The sequence below is a fragment of the Girardinichthys multiradiatus genome, chromosome 23 (genome assembly GCF_021462225.1).
Source record: "Girardinichthys multiradiatus isolate DD_20200921_A chromosome 23, DD_fGirMul_XY1, whole genome shotgun sequence".
In the NCBI taxonomy this organism is placed as follows: Eukaryota; Metazoa; Chordata; class Actinopteri; order Cyprinodontiformes; family Goodeidae; genus Girardinichthys; species Girardinichthys multiradiatus.
In genome coordinates this window covers 25,474,885-25,495,315 of record NC_061815.1, presented here as the reverse complement: position 1 = coordinate 25,495,315, position 20,431 = coordinate 25,474,885, and the positions used below count along the sequence as shown (strand labels likewise).

Here is a 20,431-nt window from a genome sequence, read left to right as displayed (position 1 = left end):
CAGATTCTGTGTCCCCAGCTTATTAAAGAATAGATTCATTAAGTGCCTCTGACAAGGGCACAAATTGTACCGAATAAATTCTTAGTATTGTTCAGAATTTATTAGTTATAAACTTATTGTGTTAACTTGGTTGGAAAATTAAGCCTTTTTAGTGATTGTATTTAGTAACATTGCTCTCACAGTGGATTTACAGAAGAAAAACCATTAAATCAGTACTCAGTCGTATAATTCACAGCTGCTGTGGGGGTGCTAGAAACAAATCTTGTTACTTCCTTATTAATAAGGAAGATTTGGCAAAATCTGTTTTGAGTTCACTAATTAATTAGTCAAAATGTAACTATTTCTCAAGAGTTAGGATTTTGTGTACTCATCAGTTTTTATCTTTGCTGCCTGAACATTTTGTCCGATGCCGCTGAAAAACTTTGGTCTATCATATGGCTTTCAAAAACTCTAAAGCATTACAGAAGTGGCAACAGAAAGATGCTATCCACGTACTAGATTGTTTTTGGTTACTTTGGATCATTTTTGCCTCACTGTTCTCAACAGTGGTGCAAAAAATCCTTTACATGTGTGCACATTTAATTATGCACAGCTCTCTTAATTGGAAAAAAAAAATTGTGTTTTATAGTGAATCAACCTTTTGATGTATTCTTTAATTTACTGTACAAACATATAACTTTCTTCAAATAAAACAAAATTTTCCCTTTATTTGCTCTGGACCAATCCAAAAAGTGTCAGAAACGGAGACTTTCGATGAATGTCAAATATGAAATCATATTTGTCAGTTAAATGTATTTATAAATCCATAATTTGCATGTTTGTAATCCACCGCAGATGTTGTTTTTTAGTTGTCAGCAAAGGTTAGTGAATTGTCACAGCAACACTGAGATGTAATTTGATCTCTTATCTCCTCTGCTGCAGCACTGCTGTCACAGCAAACATCAACACTTTCCCATGTAAAACACTGACTCAAGCTGGCACACAGAGATTCAGCAGGCGAAAATGTGTAAAGTCCTCCGTCTGTGCAGATTTTGGTCAGTGCAGATTTTGGTCAGTGAGATTTTTAAAGTACAAATACTTCTTTTTGTGTCAACTTCTGTGAAACCAAGACATCGAAAGAAAAAAACAAAGAGAGCCGTTAGAGCCTCAAAATGATAAATCCACTAAATAAATTAGATTTTTTTTGTCTGGCATTTCTGTCTCTCAGCTCCACAGGCAGCACACACGAGTACAGACTGTGCTCTCCTCTTTCCTGCCTCCACACTTCCTATACCCTACCAACACATGCCAGTTGTGTAGAGATTTACTTTTAGCCCTCACCAGTGTGAGGTCAGTTGTAATATGTTTTAAAGAGACTGCTTTTCCTTCTTTTCTGCTCTTAGAACTCATACTTGCATTTATACCAGTGTTCTTGTCGCTCTTATTTCTTTATTTTACAACAGTTTGCCAAGTTTGCCACTAAATTGAAACACAAGAAAATCCTAAGTTTTCAGCATAAATCATTATTTTTGCCATGGGAATATGCAGTGACAACTGATATTATATAAACTCTACATTTTAATTCTTGTTTGGGAATGTAGTTGGTTTAATGTTGGGTCAATGTTGGGTCTGCCTGCAGCGTTTATATACAGGAATACAGTGCTTGGTTCGCAGAAGTCAGCAAAATTCAATACGCACTGTCCCACTGTGTCAGAACATTTGTCACTTAAATTTGTTATTTGCTTCATGGGTCACATTTAGGTCATGTTTTTTTTCCCAGAAACTGAGTTTATGGGATTTAAGAAAGCACACAAATGTTTCGTTATTTGGCACTTGCAGTGATGTTTAAAAAAACTACTATGTAATTACTGAATTAGTATTAAATCAATATGTAAATTGTTGTTTTCAATTCTAGTTTGATTAATAGTTGTCAATGTAGAGTGAAGCTTAGACATAAAAGTGTTCCACCATGGTGTAAGTAGTTTTTCACCTGGGACTGCCATACAATTATATTTTTTATACAACAGTGCATCTTTATCAGAAATAGTGATACTTGAGACAAAAACAAATGAAACAAATCAGAAAGTCCTAGTCTATGAGGAGGAAGGTGTGTTGGGGTTTTCCTTTGCTTCTTTCGCTTTCTCTGTAAATCAGGAGCGACTAGTAATCATTTCACGAATGTCTTCAATCAACCCATTCATCTGGCCATAACTGGCAGACCGAGATCCGACAGTGCCTTAGAAGTTCCTACCACAACAGTATAGCACCATGATCGCCACCTTAGCTAGCCCAGCCCTGCTTCTAGTTAAATCCTAGGTAATATGTAGCAATGCGTCCCATTCCACCATGCTTCTCCATTTAGGACCTTCGTAGATTACCTCCAAGATGATAAACCAACATGACCTTGTTATGATTGTTTTGTGCATGCTGAAAACTCTTTTGGAACTCTCTATCACAAGTAATGAGGGGCCCATATTGTGTTTTTGATACATTTCAGAAGATCTTTCCAAGAAACAGAATGAGAAAGAAGAAATAATTTTTTTTTAACCTTAATGTTAAACATGATGTATTTGAATAAGAAGATGAATAAAAAATAACCAAGTTGACCTTTAGGCTAGGCAGATACGTGTGATACTATGATATCCACTGCTCAGTTGAAGTTTTATTTGTAAAAACTGAAGGTTTTCTGGTGCTGGTGCTTAGACGGCAGTGGATTAAGAAACCCATAAGAGACACTTCAGAAACTGCTATTTGTATCTGGTTTCTGTAATAATCTCAACACAAAACACTGAAGAAATATTTTTTTAAAATAACAATGGAATATTGCCCATTTCATTGAGGCTTTAACCACACAAAGTCTGAATTACAAAAATGATCCTTTTCTTAACATCAAATGGCCAAACAAATCAATGGGAGGACGTCTAAATCCCATAGAGCTGCAGCCGCCTGATAAAATCCATAATGAATAGATTAAAGCATTAGTCAGCATTGGAATACAAACTCTATGGGTTAGTTTTGCTTTAACGATTTGTTTTTCTCACTTATTACACAATCAACATATATAACCTAAATCCAACGCTAAGAGTAGAGACTCTTGCGTGAATCATCCTTCCGTGCACCCTGGCTGAACCACAGCAACCCACTCCCCAGATGAGGCCCAAAATTGATTCCATTGATATGAGTGTTGTGTGTTTACAAATGTTTTTGGCATAATAAAGGTTTGATAGTTCACAAATTATTTTTTAATGAATTTGTGTTCAGTGTAGAATATTGCAGTTCAGTTTGGGCTAATTTTATTGTTTAAATTTGTTTAAATTTATAATATATAAATATTTATATTTAATAAAAGATCAAATGCCATATAGCCTTCCTCAAGCATACCCTTTAATTTAATTGAATCAGAGCATGTGAATTAAATTTACATTATTAGCTGCTTTATATGATGCTGAAGTACCAATATTGTCTTGCATTGCTTACACTGTGCCCAACAAAGTTTTCTCTCAGGGCTTTTGGCTTCTCCTGTGCCATGCTACTCTGGGGGGTGAGCCACCTCGCCCATATCAAAAACTGATACTGCATGTTAACTCAAATGAATGTTTCCCTTAGGAATCCGACAACCCCCAAAAAGCAAACTTCGACACATTCTTTCTCCTGGCTCAACTTGTTGTGTTTTGTTCCACCATAAATGGTGGGCTGCTAATAATTTACACCAGGGATTTACAAAGTGTGGCCCGAGGGTCATTTGCAGGCCTTGGAATGAATGACCTTGATTCAATAATGGTAGAAATCCTCTCAGCACACAGGCTAATACAGATATGCTTTTTGTGTTTATTTAAGGTAGGATATTCACTGACACATTGAAATCTTCTTAAAATGTAAGTTGTTTGGTACAACACAAAGTTTTTGCTTTTATTAACCATTTTATTCTCCATTTTTTCTTCAAAAATAGGATCACCCAGAGGGACACATATTCCTTTCTTGTTGATAAGAATAGATAGATGTACTAAAACAATTGTCCAGAAAACTTTATATAAGCTGAATACCTTTCTTTTAAAATTGCAAATTTGTTTAAGAAAATTACCTGAATAATTGTTTTAATTGTTTCCTTTTTTTTTTTTTTTTTTTTATACTCTCATAAGTACTTTCAACTGAGAATTTTTTGCCCGCATAGCAAAACATTTGGACACCACTGCCTTATGCTGTAAATGCTGACTCATAATTTGTATAATTTAAATAGAAACATAAAAATGCTTGTGCATGTGTCAGAGTAAGAAATTAAGACATGGGTAAAGTTAAAAGTACAATACTCCAAGCCCATACAATACAAACATCTCAGATAATTTAAATAGAAACCATGATGCCATTAAATTGATGGTAAAACTGAGCACCCATTTGTACATCTACCTTTTGTATTGTAAACAACTCTTAAAGAAAATCATACCAAATTAGCTTTTTTCGGCATTCTGCCTCAACAATGCAATATTTCTTAATTTTGTAACTTTGAGAATATTAGATTATTTTGTAACTTTGAGCACGTAACTAGAGATGACTTGGCAACTCCTAGAGGAAGCAGCATGGAGGTTCTTCCTTGGGAGAACTTGACATTTTTATTGTCATTAATATACTGCAGATGGTAAATCAGCTAGCTTTAACAGGTTCCAGTTGTGACTTCCTTGTTATGTTCTACTTGCCAGTTATGCTGATCAAATTGTGGCACTATGCACCAAAATATTCATCTTGCTATTGTGCAACGGTTATCTCGCTGCTGTCTTGCTTAATAATCCACTGAAAGACATCACAAATCTATATATATATATATATATATATATATATATATATATATATACAGGGGTTGGACAATGAAACTGAAACACCTGTCATTTTAGTGTAAGAGGTTTCATGGCTAAATTGGACCAGCCTGGTAGCCAGTCTTCATTGATTGCACATTGCACCAGTAAGAGCAGAGTGTGAAGGTTCAATTAGCAGGGTAAGAGCACAGTTTTGCTCAAAATATTGAAATGCAAACAACATTATGGGTGACATACCAGAGTTCAAAAGAGGACAAATTGTTGGTGCACGTCTTGCTGGCGCATATGTGACCAAGACAGCAAGTCTTTGTGATGTATCAAGAGCCACGGTATCCAGGGTAATGTCAGCATACCACCAAGAAGGACGAACCACATCCAACAGGATTAACTGTGGATGCTAGAGGAAGCTGTCTGAAAGAGATGCTCGGGTGCTAATCCGGATTGTATCCAAAAAACATAAAACCACGGCTGCCCAAATCACAGCAGAATTAAATGTGCACCTCAACTCTCCTGTTTCCAACAGAACTGTCCATCGGGAGCTCCACAGGGTCAATATACACGGGCGGGCTGCTATAGCCAAACCTTTGGTCAATCATGCCAATGCCAAAGGTCGGTTTCAATGGTGCAAGGAGCGCAAATCTTTGGCTGTGGACAATGTGAAACATGTATTGTTCTCTGATGAGTCCACCTTTACTGTTTTCCCCACATCCGGGAGAGTTACGGTGTGGAGAAGCCCCAAAGAAGCTTACCACCCAGACTGTTGCATGCCCAGAGTGAAGCATGGGGGTGGATCAGTGATGGTTTGGGCTGCCATATCATGGCATTCCCTTGGCCCAATACTTGTGCTAGATGGGCGCATCAGTGCCAAGGACTAGCGAACATTTCTTGAGGACCCTGTGCATCCAATGGTTCAAACATTGTACCCTGAAGGTGGTGCCATGTATCAGGATGACAATGCACCAATACACACAGCAAGACTGGTGAAAGATTGGTTTGATGAACATGAAAGTGAAGTTGAACATCTCCCATGGCCGGCACAGTCACCAGATCTAAATATTATTGAGCCACTTTGGGGTGTTTTGGAGGAGAGAGTCAGGAAACATTTTCCTCCACCAATATCACGTAGTGACCTGGCCACTATCCTGCAAGAAGAATGGCTTAAAATCCCTTTGACCACTGTGCAGGACTTGTATATGTCATACCCAAGATGAATTGACGCTGTATTGGCCGCAAAAGGAGGCCCTACACCATACTAATAAATTATTTTGGTCTAAAACCAGGTGTTTCAGTTTCATTGTCCAATCCCTGTATATAGTTCTGAACCCAGCATCATCTTCCACAAAAAGCAGGGGTTAAAAACAGAAAAGGGTTTCTCGCCTGGAAGATAACCATTAGCTGCTTTTTCTGTCTCAATGACCGGTCATCACTGAGCTCAACATATCCTAAACTTGAATAAAGAAGGTTAACACATCAAGGATCCTTTCGCAGGGTAGTAACATTGTATATGTTCCTGTCAGTGAAGATGCATTTAAACCCATACGAACACTGCTAAAGTGGTTGAGATTGAAGTTGTGGGACGTCCAGTCACTAGGTCTGTATAAAAACCTAGTTTGGTTGCCCTTTTACACATTTTTTGTTGTGTTTTGCTGTTTGGTTAGGTTTAAGCCAAAAAGAACTGAAACAGAACTTTTTTAGAACACTTCCTCTCTTCCTATCTATCCTACCATCCCCTGACATCTGGTACACAATTCTGTCAGATTGTAAAAGGAATTTAAATGCCGTCACAAGAATCTTTAACCAACATATGCAGCGTGTTCTGATGTGAGAACGGTACCAAAAGACAGTATCCTTTTAAAGGTTGAAACTTCAACTGACTTTCCTCTGTCCCTATCATATTTATCTCTACCTGTCTCTGAGACTGAGCACAGAGTCTATTACTGATCATTATCTGGACTAACCTTAACTCACTGCCTGTGGGATTGCTCTGGGAGGTTGATAGCTTCGGGCACAGAAAAAAAAATCAGACATTCCCTTGTATCTTTTTAATGAATCTGACCTTCTATCCTCGTCATATCTCCTACCTGACTTTTGCAGTTCGTTTTTCTTTCTCCTTCAGTTACCTTGTTAAAAAGTGTCATCCTGTATCTCTGCGTCCTATCGTCTGATCTCTCTCCCTATGTTTCATTTTGATTTTACCAGACTATTGAAGTCTCAAGGTGATTACCTCCTACTTTTTTTAGTTCAGAATAGAGCCCCTCTTTGTTTTTTTCTATTACAAACTTTGTTGATTACTTATACATGACAAAAAACCACAGGAATTCAAGGTCTGTCTCCTGATGCTTAATGGTCTATTCGAAAATGTCGTGGGCACAGATTTATCTCTAGACTTTACCAAGCCTGGATCACTGAAATAAAAAACCTTCCACAAAGTTGAACATATAAATGATTTATGTGACTAGGGATGATGCAATTTTGGCTGCTGTAGTCTGTCCTGTCGTTTGACCTGTTTAGCAGCAAGGAAAGTAACTGGAACAGCTTCAGCATCTCAAAATAGTCCCGAATTTCATGGATTGGCAAGATGCAAACCCTTTCAGCCCTCTGCTTTGCCCATAGATCCCAGCCTGCAGACGTAAATGTGAGCACATTTGCAGATGTGATGATAAACACAACCTTTTCTTTCTGCTCTCGGTAGAGGAGGACGCTTTTTCTCTGTCTTCCGCACCCCTCCCATATCTGCCCTGCTTCAGCTCTGTGTCTTGTCTTCTTTTTGGAGCCTCTTTTTGCATATCTTCCCAATTCTGAGTTATGGATTTGGTCAGCTGGTCTCTCAATGCAATTGATAAAATTTTCTCGACGAGAAGACAGGGTGAAGGAGAGCCCACTTGTCCGGATGGGACGTTTTTCTCTGGATACACAATGGACTCCTGGCAGAAGTGGAGGATTGCGTGTTTGTCGATAATGTCAGTCGAGGATGTGAAAGATGTGTATATAATTGGATGTTTGATATCAGGATTTCTGCTTTTTGGAGTCAGCGGTTACCTGTCATATTGAGAAATTCGGAGAATGTCAGCAGCTGTTCTGGCAATTGTGAGGCTGCCTGGCATGTGTGATGGGATCTTCAGGGCGATCAGCACTCAGACTGAGATGTTACGTGAGCTGAATCGCAGACTGGATGTGATCCTCACACAGGATCGCAGGCAGGTTGCGGTTCCTGGACTCAGGGGTGAAATGGGATAAATCTTGGAGAAAGTTGTTTGCTCGGATCTGGCGAAAGACCAGGAATTTGTCTATTTGGATTCGCCTTTGAGAAGCACCAGCGAGACTCTCAAGGCTGACGGAATATTAAGAGTCAGCCTAACCCAAATAATTATTGTTTTTCTGAATCTGGCTCCCCTGCACAGCCTTGATGGCTGGCTATCTTCAACTTCTCCTGGAAGTTATGTAAACATGACGATCTGCTCCCTCTGCCCCCCTCCCTTCCCTGAGGACATCTGTGGACCTGCTCAGAACTTTGTGGCCGGTTGATGAACATTCCAATGAACCATCAAGGACAATGGCCTCTGTGACAGTGCTTAATGGACTTACTTGCACACACTCACTTGCACACACACACATGCTCAAGATAAACATATGCACCCCCTCACACCACCTTCACCGTTCCCGGCATGATGTTGTTTTGTAAACTTGTTGCTTCTTTGTGCTGAGATTTTTTGCAATCTCAAACTGTATCCTGCTAAGGATAAAGTGTGAAATATGATTTTTTTCCCTCTACTTACCTAATGTGGCCTCTTTTCTCATCTAGCAAGAGCAGCGCCTGTGAGTGGGCAGCAAAGCCTCGGTGACCCATCCCTCCCTTGTCTTGTGTCATGATGTCTGTTTGGATGGGTTGTACTGGAATTCTAATTTCCCCTCGGGGATCAATAAAGTATCTTTGAATTTAATTAAATAAGAAAGAAGGACAGAAGAACCATCCAATTTATGAAATGATTGTTTAATATCTGACTTAAAGGTAAAATTCTGATAAAATGTCTTTTTACCTGAATGAGCCAATATGAAATTCAAATTATGACACCCTTGACCAAATATAACATTGTTTTTATTCTATTATTGTGATAAAACAAACATTTTAAACAAAAGTGTATCATCATAAGCTGCTTGTGATTGGCAAGATGCAAACCCTTTGCATCTTTGTTCTAAACCAGTTTAACCCTGTTCAGAGGAGCTGATGTCTATCTCTCAGCTTTGATGTTTTAAAGATTGAGGTTAAAATTACTCAAAGTAAATGTCAAGCATTTGATGGAAATAACAGAAAACCTCAAAATTGTGTTGAATCTGGAAAACAGCTCATGGCTAATCTCAGCTGAAAGCATGGTTTGTCAGTCTACCCTTAAGGCTAAATTAAAGTGCTAAAAGTGCCATATGCTGTAATACAGCCCACATTTCAGATTTCAGATCTTCTTTGGTCGGTTCCAGTGAGATAGTAGGTGGACTTTACACATCCTGTCACCTCATTACTAAAATAATCAAATTGCAGTTGTTTGAAGTAGCAGTATCAGTATTTTTAATATTACATTGGCCAAAACACCTTCCTAGGCAAAGGATTCTGGTTGTTTTTCCTTCTTCTCCTGTTGTTCTTCACTCTATTCCAGATTTGTGAGGAGTAACATTGAAACTACTTGCTAAAAACATGAAGGTCAAAAAATAGAAATAATAATTCTTACATTTTTTCACAACAGGGTATAAACGTTTTAACACTGTTTCGTCACCTTTGGTTATCAACCACAGCACAGCCATTGCCATACTGCTGCTGGTTGCCATAGTGAACTGGTCAGAAATTCACACCCGAGTTGAGCTTCTTATGTTTCATGTCAATAGCTCATCACAGTTTTCCAGCACCACGAGGGTTGATTTAATTTTGTTTTCATTATAAATATTTTTAAAAGTGCTTTTTTGAAATTTAACCACAGTAATGGTTGAAATAGGATCAAATTATTGATTTAAATACATGTAAAACTTACTTAGAGTAAGGCTAAATAAGTTTTAACAATATTTTGAGAAATGTTTATCATGAACCAAGGTGGCACACAAGAAGCATCTCTCCAGGGGTAAAACCAAGGAGCTCTTGAGATCTTAAAGGTGCAAAAAAAAAATTGTGTTGGTTACAGATGTATTTCTAAACTTCCAAATGTTCTGGTGACCACAGTTTCTGCCATATTTTGGAAGTTGAAAGATTTTTCTCTATTACGACCAGGTGCTCCCTTCCAGATTTCTGACAGGCATAAGAAAATAATCAGAAGGGTTCTCCAATAACAAAGAACTACTTGCAGAGAGCTATATAAAAAGCAAAATTAGAAGGTAAGTTATTTCACTGCACAAGACTCCACTGCAGATGAAAATAGTATTTTAAAGCTCAGTTCATATTTTCTACAGTAAAGGTGAATAAAATATTAATGTACATAGTCTAGACAGATTGATTGTTTTGGATGTTATTGCATGCACCGGAGGAAAATTTGAGGAAGAAAGACACTGCATCATGCCAACAGGGAAGTTTGAAGATGGGAATATCATGGTGTGGGCTGTTTTACAGCATATGGTACTGACAGATATCATATAACTGAAAGGAGGATGAGGTTGGTCATTCTTGGTAAGAATGTAAAGATTAAATGAGGTTGGATTTGTCAACAAAACAATGATCTCAAACACAGCCAAAGAAACTGTAAGTTGGTTTCACAGAAAGAAAAAAAGCTTCTAGAATGGCCCAGTAAATCACCCATTTTGAATCCAATTAAAAATCCATGGAAATAACTAAATGGTCAGAGTGCATAAATCCCAGAAACCTCGAGATTTGACAGACAGTTTGTTTGGATGGACCGCTCAAAAATTACTTCAGGCCCCATGAAGAGCTGGCAGCCTGTTTTAACAGCTCCCATTTTTTCCTAAGTTGTGTGTTCCTAGTTTTCTGCCTTGTTGTAGACTTTATGGTGCTGACTATTATGTGGACAACATTTTTTGTATTTAGTTTTTTACGGCATTTGTTTTCGGAGACAACGGGAGTGACAATGCTCCAAACTTGTACACCAGAGTTTAGCTGTAAGCTCTCTAGCTACACTGCACCGCCTCCCACCAGGCAACCCTAATTTCCCAGCGAGCTGAGGGGGAAGGGATGTGCGATCTACGCCGGCATCGGCAGAGAACTGAAGGTACAGATCCATTATCCCATCCATTATCATGGGAAATGTGAGATCCCTTCCCAACAAAGTGGATGAATTGGCAGCGCCAACCTAGCTTCAAAGTGTTTACAGGGAGAACAGCTTGGTCATGCTGATTGCTAACTATGCTAACTTCAGACACACACAGAAACATGGACAGCTTTCATTTAATCTGGAAAGACAGAACCAAGGAGAGCAGTAAGAAAGAGGGTCTGGCTGTGTTTGTGAATGATAGATGGTGCAACTCTGGTCATTTAACTATTAAAGAGACGCTCTGCAGTAAAGATTTTGAGTTTCTAGCTGTTGGCATGAGGCCATATTATTTGCTGTTAAGTTGATAAAAGTGTCACCCACCCTCTGCTAATGCAGCAACTGTTTGTGATATCCGGATTTATTTTTTTACGGATCCTGTCTGGCAGAGTACCACTCAGAATTGTGTGCCAAGAAGAAGCCCAACAGATTTATTTTCACAAGTGGAGCATTACGGCTAACGCAATAATGCTCCGCTTGATGTATATAAAATACCTTTATTAGAAACTGCTTTGGGATTATTTCCAATGCGATGGACACGGAGACAGACACAAAAGGGGAAAAAAGAAGCTTGAAAGAGAGAGAGGTGGGGCAAAAAGGTAAGAGGGAGAGAAGACAGAAAGAATAGAGAAGAGAAAGAAGGATGAAGAGAATACAAGATTGGAAGCACTGTGAAGATATTTTATTTTGATTTCTCTGGTGCTTTTAATACTATTGAGCCCAGACTTCTGAGGGATAAACTGGAGCTGTCATGAGAGGACCGCCACCTGTCCCAGTGGATACTGGACTACTACACTGTCTACCCTCAGTATATGAGGACACAGGCCTGTGTCTCTGACAGGCCAGTCTGCAGTACGGGCAGTACGCACCATTCTTCTTCACCCTCTACACTGCAGACCTCTTCATCTACTCCCCTGGCAGCCATCTTCAGAGGTTCTCCAATGACTTTCCCATAGTCAGTCTCATCATAGGTGAGAATGACTCAGAGTACAGACAGTGGACACAGGACTTTGTGGACTGGTGCCAGCAGAACCACTTCCTGATCAACACAGAGAAAACCAAAGTGGATTTCAACAGGTGCAAAACCACTACACTGACACCAGTAAACACCCAGGGATCTGACATTGCGATTGTGGACAATTATAAATACTTGGGTGTTGTTCACCTAAACAATACACTGGACTGGAGTCATAACACTGATGCTCTTTACAGGAAGGACCAGAGCAGACTCTACCTGCTAAGGAGGCTGAGATCTTTTTCAGAATCAGCTTTATTGCCAAGTTTGTACATACAAACAAGGAATTTGACTCCGGTACACTTTGCTTACTGGGTTTGTTTGTTTTTTTATGCGTTATAAGATATATTCTGCATATATCTTTATGTCCTTAAATACATATATACAATATACACATATGCAAGGTGGAATTGCGACTTCAGTACGAGGTTGTTTGGTACTCTATTGAATGTTCAGCAGAGAAACAGCCTGGGGGAAGAAAGTGTCTCTGTGGCGGCTGGTTTTGGTAAAAAGTGCTCTGTAGCGACGGCCTGAAGGTAAAACTCTAAACAGTTTATATGCAGGGTGTGTGAGGTCTGCAGAGATTTTAGCAGCTCTTTTCCTGACCCTAGACCTGTATAAATCCTGGATGGAGGGAAAGTCGGCCATGATGATTCTTTCTGCAGTCCTGATTATTCGTTGCAGTCTGGACCTGTCCTGTTTTGTGGATGAGCCAAACCACACTGAGATGGATGAAGACGGGACAGACTGAATGATGGCAGTGTAGAAGATGACCAGCAGCTCCTGTGGAAGGTTGAACTTCTTGAGTTGCCTCAGGAAGTACAGTCTGCTGGGCCTTCTTTTGAACAGTGTCTATGTGTGAAGACCATCTGAGGTCCTCAGAGATGGTGGTTCCTAGGAACCTGAAGTGGTCCACAGCTGACACAGTGTTGGTGAGGGGGGTGTATGGGGTGGTGTTCTCCGAAAGTCCACCACCATTTCCACAGTCTTGAGTGGGTTGAGTTCAAGGTAGTTCTGACAACACCAGTGTACCAGCCAATCCACCTCCTGTCTGTATGCAGACTCATCATCGTCCTGGATCAGACCAATGTCAGTAGTGTCATCTGCAAACCTCAGGAGTTGCACCGACGAGTCCGCTGAGGTGCAGTCATTTGTGTACAGAGAGAAGAGGAGTGTGGACAAAACACACCCCTGGGGGGCACCAGTATTTATTGATCTGGTGCGGGAGAAGATGCTCCCCAGTCTCACCTGCTGCTGTCGGTCCGTCAGGAAGCTGTTGATCCACTGACAAGTGGAGGCTGGGACGTTGAGCTGGGTGAGCTTCTGGTGGAGGATGTCTGGTATGATGGTGTTGAAGGCCGAGCTGAAGTCTATAAACAGGATTATGGCGTACGTCCCTGGGCGGTCGAGGTGTTGCAGGATGAAGTGTAGACCTAAGTTGACAGCATCATCTGCCGACCTGTTTGCTCAGCAAGCAAACTGCAGGGGGTCCAGTGGGGGCCAATGATGTCTTTCAGGTGCTTCAACACCAGCCGCTCAAAGGATTTCATGACCACAGACGTCAGGGCTACAGGCCTGTAGTCATTTAATCCTAGGATGGTGGGTTTCTTGGGCACTGGGATGATGGTGGATCGTTTGAGGCAGGAGGGGACCTCACACGTCTCCAGTGACTTGTTGAAGATCCGGGTGAAGATCGGGACGAGTTGATTTGCACAAGCTTTCAGGCATGATGGGAAGACGTTATCAGCTCCTCCAGCTTTCTTTGTTTTCATCCGCTGAAAGAGCCTATTTACATCTTCCTTGGAGATCTTTAGTGCAGGCAGAGGATCTGAAGGTAGGGGGTTGGTTGTTTTATGGGAAGAATTTGTCCCTGAATGGGATGTAGAGGAGATGGTTTGAGGTGTGAATGGCTTCTTGTCATGTCTGCAGTAGAAGCCATTCAGACGGTTAGCCAGGTGAGGATTCGGTTCAGGATGGGCGGGGGGGCTCCTATAGGCAGTCAGGTTTCTAAGACCGGTCCATACAGCCGAAGCATCACCAGTAGAAAGGCTGTTCTTTAGCTTCTCACTGTAGCTTCTCTGGGCTGCTTTGATCTCTTTTGTTAGTTTGTTCCTGGCCTGCCTGTACCGCGCCCAACCTCCATTGCTGTGAGCTTCTTCCTTATCCCTGCGCAGGATCCTGAGATGTGGAGTAAACCATGGCTTGTTATTCCCAAAGGTGCAGAACATCTTGTTCTGCACACACATGTCCTCACAGAAACTGATGTATGATGTCACCACATCATTTTTGGAGTGCATGTCATGCTCCTGAATAAATTTATTTGACTCTGTGGTGGTATCAGCCATCTTCTGTGGTGTTTGTTGGAGCAGCAGCTTATCTTCAGCTTACAGAAAGGACTCTAGCAAAAATCACTGTTGGACAATGTCTTCCACCCCATGCATGAAGCTGTTGCACACTTGTACCAATGACATACTTCTTCATCCTAGGTGCACAAGGGAGCATTATTGCAGTTCCTTCCTCCTAGCAACTGTTCTATTCTATTCTATTCATGTAACTAGTTTCTTAATCCAGAAGACCTCTTGAATTTGTCTTGACCAAAAAAGGCATCTCTGCTAATCATTTAATACATTTCAGGAAGTGTGTTCAATATTTATTCCATGTTCGATTTCATTTAATTACACATAACCTAATGTATGGTCTAATTTCTATCGCTTTCTTTTTGTGTTAGGGGAAACTTGGGTCATCACTGAGTGATGGTGTGAATTTTAGATCAATGGCCTCATTAGACACATATGCAGTACTTGTTTTCCATACTGTAAAGGTATCTCTTCAACTTACATATTAAACAATAAAGCAAAAGGCAAATATTTAAACCTCTAATGATATGGGGTAAGTGGCTTAATTTAAACCATAATCATCCATAAGAAGATTTCTTGTTATTTTTTAAGTTAAACCATAAAAATTATGTAGTAAGTGAATTTACTTATGTTAATGCATTCTTACTTTTTACTTGATTCATTTCCAAAACATTTTTACGGTGTCTAATAAAAGGGAACGTTAAAAGCTTCACCTCTGATTTCTAAACAACATTTCTAACACATGGTGCAGTGTCAAACCTCCCTGGAACAACTTGGGAGACACAGAGAACAAAGTCTGAAATCCAGGAGAATTCACTCAAAAGAATAAACAGGAAAAAAGCAGAAACTCTTAAGTTCCCATCGATTGGGATAGTGCAAAGAGAAATGGGAAATTAACCACTCAAAGCAATAAAAGTAAGAAAATAGAAGAGTGGGAAATATCCAAGTGGTTTTCTAAGTTCAGAAAATAAACTAGGTTATGCACAGCCTGGTGTGATAAGTGACAAATTCTGAAACCTGTAGTACTGATGGAGTAAAAAAAAAAAGGAAAAAAAGTAGAAACAATCACCTGAGAGGATTAAGAAGGCATTAAAGGCAATGAAGAACAACTAAAACCATGGACTGTATTAACATACAGACCATTAAACAGACTGTAGCGGCCTGTTTTATCCTTCCTGCCCACAGCCATCAGCATGTACAACGGCTCTTTGAAGAAACCTGCATAATATGAGCTACAACAAAAATTAATTTCCCTTTGGGATAATAGAGTATTGTTCTATTCAATAATTATGAGGAAATAAAAAAAGAAACACAAATAAAAAAAAGGAACCTTTTTAATTATTTTTTGATATTTTGTTCTCTGTTCGGGAGTGTGGAAATAAAGACATGAATATAATAAGATAAACCCTGAAATTTTAAATTTTATCTGGATGTTCTTGAAGGATTATAATACACTCAAACATACACAGACACACACACACACACATACACAGAGCCCACCTTGTAATTCCAGAGGTAATGTCACTCTGAGCACCTGCGAAATAAATGTTATCTGTCCTCTGATGCAGCTCCTGTCTGTTACCTCGGGCACTCACTATTTTATAGAAGCCGTCATGGAGAGGTTCAAACTATTACTGAGAAATACGTGTGTGTATGCAGGACATGATTTAAAAACAGGATTAGAAGTAGGACTTCTGTACCCATAATGAGCATTTTTTTAGTCTGGCTCTGGGTATGTTTGTGTGCTATAGTAATGTTATCTTTCTTGTCATACTGTAGGTATTTTGATCCTCTATCAGAAAGCTGTTATCCAGGTCTTTATGTAGATAATCCCTGCTCAGGTCTTATCTGATCATATCTTTGGTATAAATTGGTGTGGTCTCTGTGTGTGTTTGCAGATTATAATCCTGATAGATACAGTGGCTTGCAAAAATGTTCATACATTAAAACATTTTAACAAATAACAAATCACATTTGAATAACAAAGATTAATGCATTTACCTGGAAATGTATTTGATAGACTGATGCAAAGGACTGTGGGATTGTGAAGTAGAAGAAAAAAAGATAAATGATATTCATTTTTCTTTTACAGATAAAAATCTAAGAAAGATCACCAGTGTGTAATTTATAACTGCATCCATTCTGTGAATGTTTCAGATATTTGTTAGAGAACAAACAGCATCACAAAAGCAAACACACAGGACATTTCAGGGATCAAGATGTGGAGACATTTCATGCACACAAGCTTTCAACATCTCATAGAGCACTGTTCGGACCATTCACCTAAAATGAAAAGAATATAGCACAACTGCAAACCCACCAAGATGCGTCCGTCCACCTAAACTGATCAGGCGGACTAGGAGACCATTAATTAGACAACATCTAAGAGGTTCATGGTAGTCCTGGAGGAGCTGTATTAATCAACAGCGCAGGTTGGAGAATCTGCCAACAGAAAAGCTACAAATCCACTACTCGGCTCTGGCCATTGTGGAAAAAACAATAACTGCACATCACGCTGGATACACTATTTCCATGGTAACAAAGGATGGTGACAACATTTGTTAGAATGGCCTAGTAAAAGTCCAGACTTAAATTGGAAATCCGTGAAAATACTTAAATGTAAATTATGTTTATAGTCAATGTTCATCTAATCTGACTGAGTTTGAGCCATTTTGCAAATGCAAATAGTCTAAAAGTAATTCTACAAAGTATTGTCTTGGGTTGACTGAATACAGGTGTTCTGAATTGTAAAACAACTGATATCCTTAAGAAAATATTTCTTACTTACTGTATATTGGGATGTAATTATTAAGCATAGAATTATTTTTATGGAAAACCCAGATCCTGACCATCTTTTCCTTTTGCACTGTACTGCATGACAGACTTGCAGAGGTAGGACTGTCAGGCTCAGTACAAGCAAGAGAATGAGTCTACCCTTTGGATTCATCTATCAAGCTCTAAAAAGAAAAAGAACAAGGGGAAAGTTCTGTCAATCACACACAGGATTTGGAGAGAAGACGATAGGGACTGTAAAACAACGCAGAAGTCTCCTTGATTTGTAGGCAGACTATGTCTGTCTAACTGAAACTACCAGGGCTTATTTAATGAGATGTCATTAAATATATGGTTCGCCTGGTTCTCCGTGTGGGTAGGATGATGAACAGAAACATCATGATGCGTGTCCCTGCTGCCACCACATTCTTTATGGTTGCATGAAGGAATTAATTCTAGGATAAATTTACAGACACACATTTATCTAAAAAAATGCAATAGCCACTAAACCCATTTATTTTCCTTTTTGAGCCAAAAGGACAAATAAATATTTCTTATATTAATATCTGTGTGATCAACTCGGTTTCCCATAAAATTATTTGTTGGGTGGAAATGAAAACAGACAAGGAAACAACAAAAGACTCACTGGTTTTGTCACGAGATAACAGAAGCTTAGTATGTGTTATCAGGCCTCTGTGTTTGCTCAGGGAGAAAGAACAAAAGAAAGAAAGCATTCATAAAGTGAAACTGATAAGAAGCAAGTAAAGATCTATTTTGTGGCTGCATGCCTTTTCATTATTTGTTGTTTTTGTGCTGTTTTGTGTGCAGGCTGCTCGGACACAGAGCTGCACAGTCTGGCTGCCAGACTGAAGGACTGGTTTGGAGTTCTCCACCTCGATGCCAACAGAGACCTCAAATCTTCTGACAGTTTTGACTCCACCACCGGACGTGAGTGCTTTACTTCCCCTGTGTGATATTTTTTTCTCTCTTTGCGCGTATATGTGCCATGTATTTCTGCCGAACACACACACAGGTTTCTTCAGCACTCTAGAGATGATGTTGATGTCGACAGTGACCCTTCTCTGTTCCCTGTTATGTCAACATGTCTCAACACATTTCATCTCTGTCACTTTCAACACTTGCATTCACTCAGATCCCCCTATGCTGCTGTGCAAAGATTAAAAATAATGCAGACATGTTCTTGTACCTAAAATATATATATATATATATATATATATATATATATATACAGTACAGACCAAAAGTTTGGACACACCTTCAAAGAGTTGTCTTTATTTTCATAACTATGAATATTGTAGCTTCACACTGAAGGCATCAAAACTATGAATTAACACATGTGGAATTATATACTGAACAAAAAAGTGTGAAACAACTGAAAATATGTCTTATATTCTAGGTTCTTCAAAGTAGCCACCTTTTGCTTTGATTACTGCTCCGCACGGGAGTGGATTTTCTCTCCTGTCCCATCCCGCTCCCACAGAAAAATGTCTTGTCCCATCCCAATCCCAGGCCAGCATAAAGAAAAAAATCCTGTCCCGTCCCACTCCTGGTAAATTGACTCCCACTCCCATCCTGCTCCCATTTAGAACGACTCCCACTCCTGTTTCACTCCCATTTTTGTTTTCTTCATTTAGTCTTTTGGCAATTTCTTTCTTTGAAGGACCAGTTAGGTCCCTGTTTTTAGCTGTAGTAAAGGCCAGTTAAAGTAAAAAGAATAATAATGAAGAAATAATAAAATATCAAACAAGGAAACAGACCATGCCTATCTTAGCTGAATAAACAAAATGTACATAGTTGTATTTTACTCATTTATTAAGTGATTGTTTCCTTTGAGCAATGACATCACTTTTATGTTTCAAATTGCTGAAATTAAAGAAAAAGTCACCTAGCAAGAGAACTGTACTTGGTGAACAAAAGTGCAAAAAGGCATTACCTTCATAATTTAGAAACTGTACCTTAATGGTTCACAGCCCTGGTCCTCAGGGACCCCTTCCCTGCAAGTTTTAGATGTTTGTCTGCTCCAGAACACCTGATACAAATTCTGACATGACCTCCTATACAGGCATCAAGAATGGAGGGTCAAACTGGACAAAATTAAAACAATAAAATCATCATAAAATAAATAAATGTTGTGAATATCCCATAAGTGAAGTAAATGTAACATTAAATGTGCCATTAAATTAAAGGTACCATTTATTTATTTAATACATAATTAGAAACAATAAATGTACCATTATATCATGAAATGGACTAATATGCAATTAAATGTGCCACTGAATAATTAAGTATAATTTTAAAGACGTAATGATTGGTACACTTAATATTTAATGATGTATTAAAATAAATTGTACATTTAATGGTACATTCAATTTCTTTCTATTTCACAACATATTTATTTAATATCTTCCCTTGATGAATCCTTTCTACGGAGTCCGCGAGAGGACATGGGGGTATTTTTTCTCTTTTGCGTCCCCACACAATACTTTTTCGTTCACTCACAATACTTTTTGCATTCTCACGCAATAGTCTTTGCGTTATTTCGCAATACTTTGTGGCATAGTTTCCAAACCAGATAACTGCAAAAATGAAACAAACACTACACCCGTTTTGAGATGTATTGAGTTTTATTTTGAAATCGGTCTTAAATAAAATTATCTTCAAATCAGACTAAAAGACAGTTTTTATCCACAAGCTGTCAAACTACTGAACTATGGACAATAATACTGCACGAAACCACATCTGTGACACTTTATTTCCTTATTACTGCTGCATGATGTGTACTTTTTTTTGTACGCCATTAGTGTAGTGTTTTTGTTTTTATCGTGATTTGAACGGTTCTTCTTATCCTAAGCATTTCATCACATTGTTTACTGCGTGTTAACCTGCATATGACAAATAAACCATATCAATGACATATCAGTGCTGTTTGTTTTATGAGCAGTTTGTCATCTGTGCTGTTGCTCCAAAATGCCGAACGCAAAAGTATTGCATGGGGACGCAAAAAAAAATAAAAAATTCCTCCATGTCCCCTCTCGGGCTCCGTACCTTTCCCCTCTACTGTGGCAAAGGCTCTTAAATCTTTAGCGCACATGCAGCAATTTTGTTGGTCAGATGAGACTTGACACATGTTGGTATTTTTCGTTTGATGAATGAAGAGATGCAGGGTTGATTTAATCCAGAATCTGTCTTCAAGTGTCCCTTAATCACTGGTGAACTTGATTACAACTAAACACGTTTTAC

General features: G+C 39.0%; 1 protein-coding gene across 1 annotated transcript in view; it reads left to right on the top strand.

Annotated features, from left to right (window-relative positions):
• Window positions 1-20,431, top strand: part of spock1 (SPARC (osteonectin), cwcv and kazal like domains proteoglycan 1) — a 169,695-nt gene that overhangs the window by 140,447 nt on the left and 8,817 nt on the right. The window contains exon 9 of the mRNA XM_047353867.1: window positions 17,999-18,118. Coding sequence (XP_047209823.1) covers window positions 17,999-18,118 — 120 coding nt within the window. The remainder of the gene's footprint in view (window positions 1-17,998; window positions 18,119-20,431) is intronic.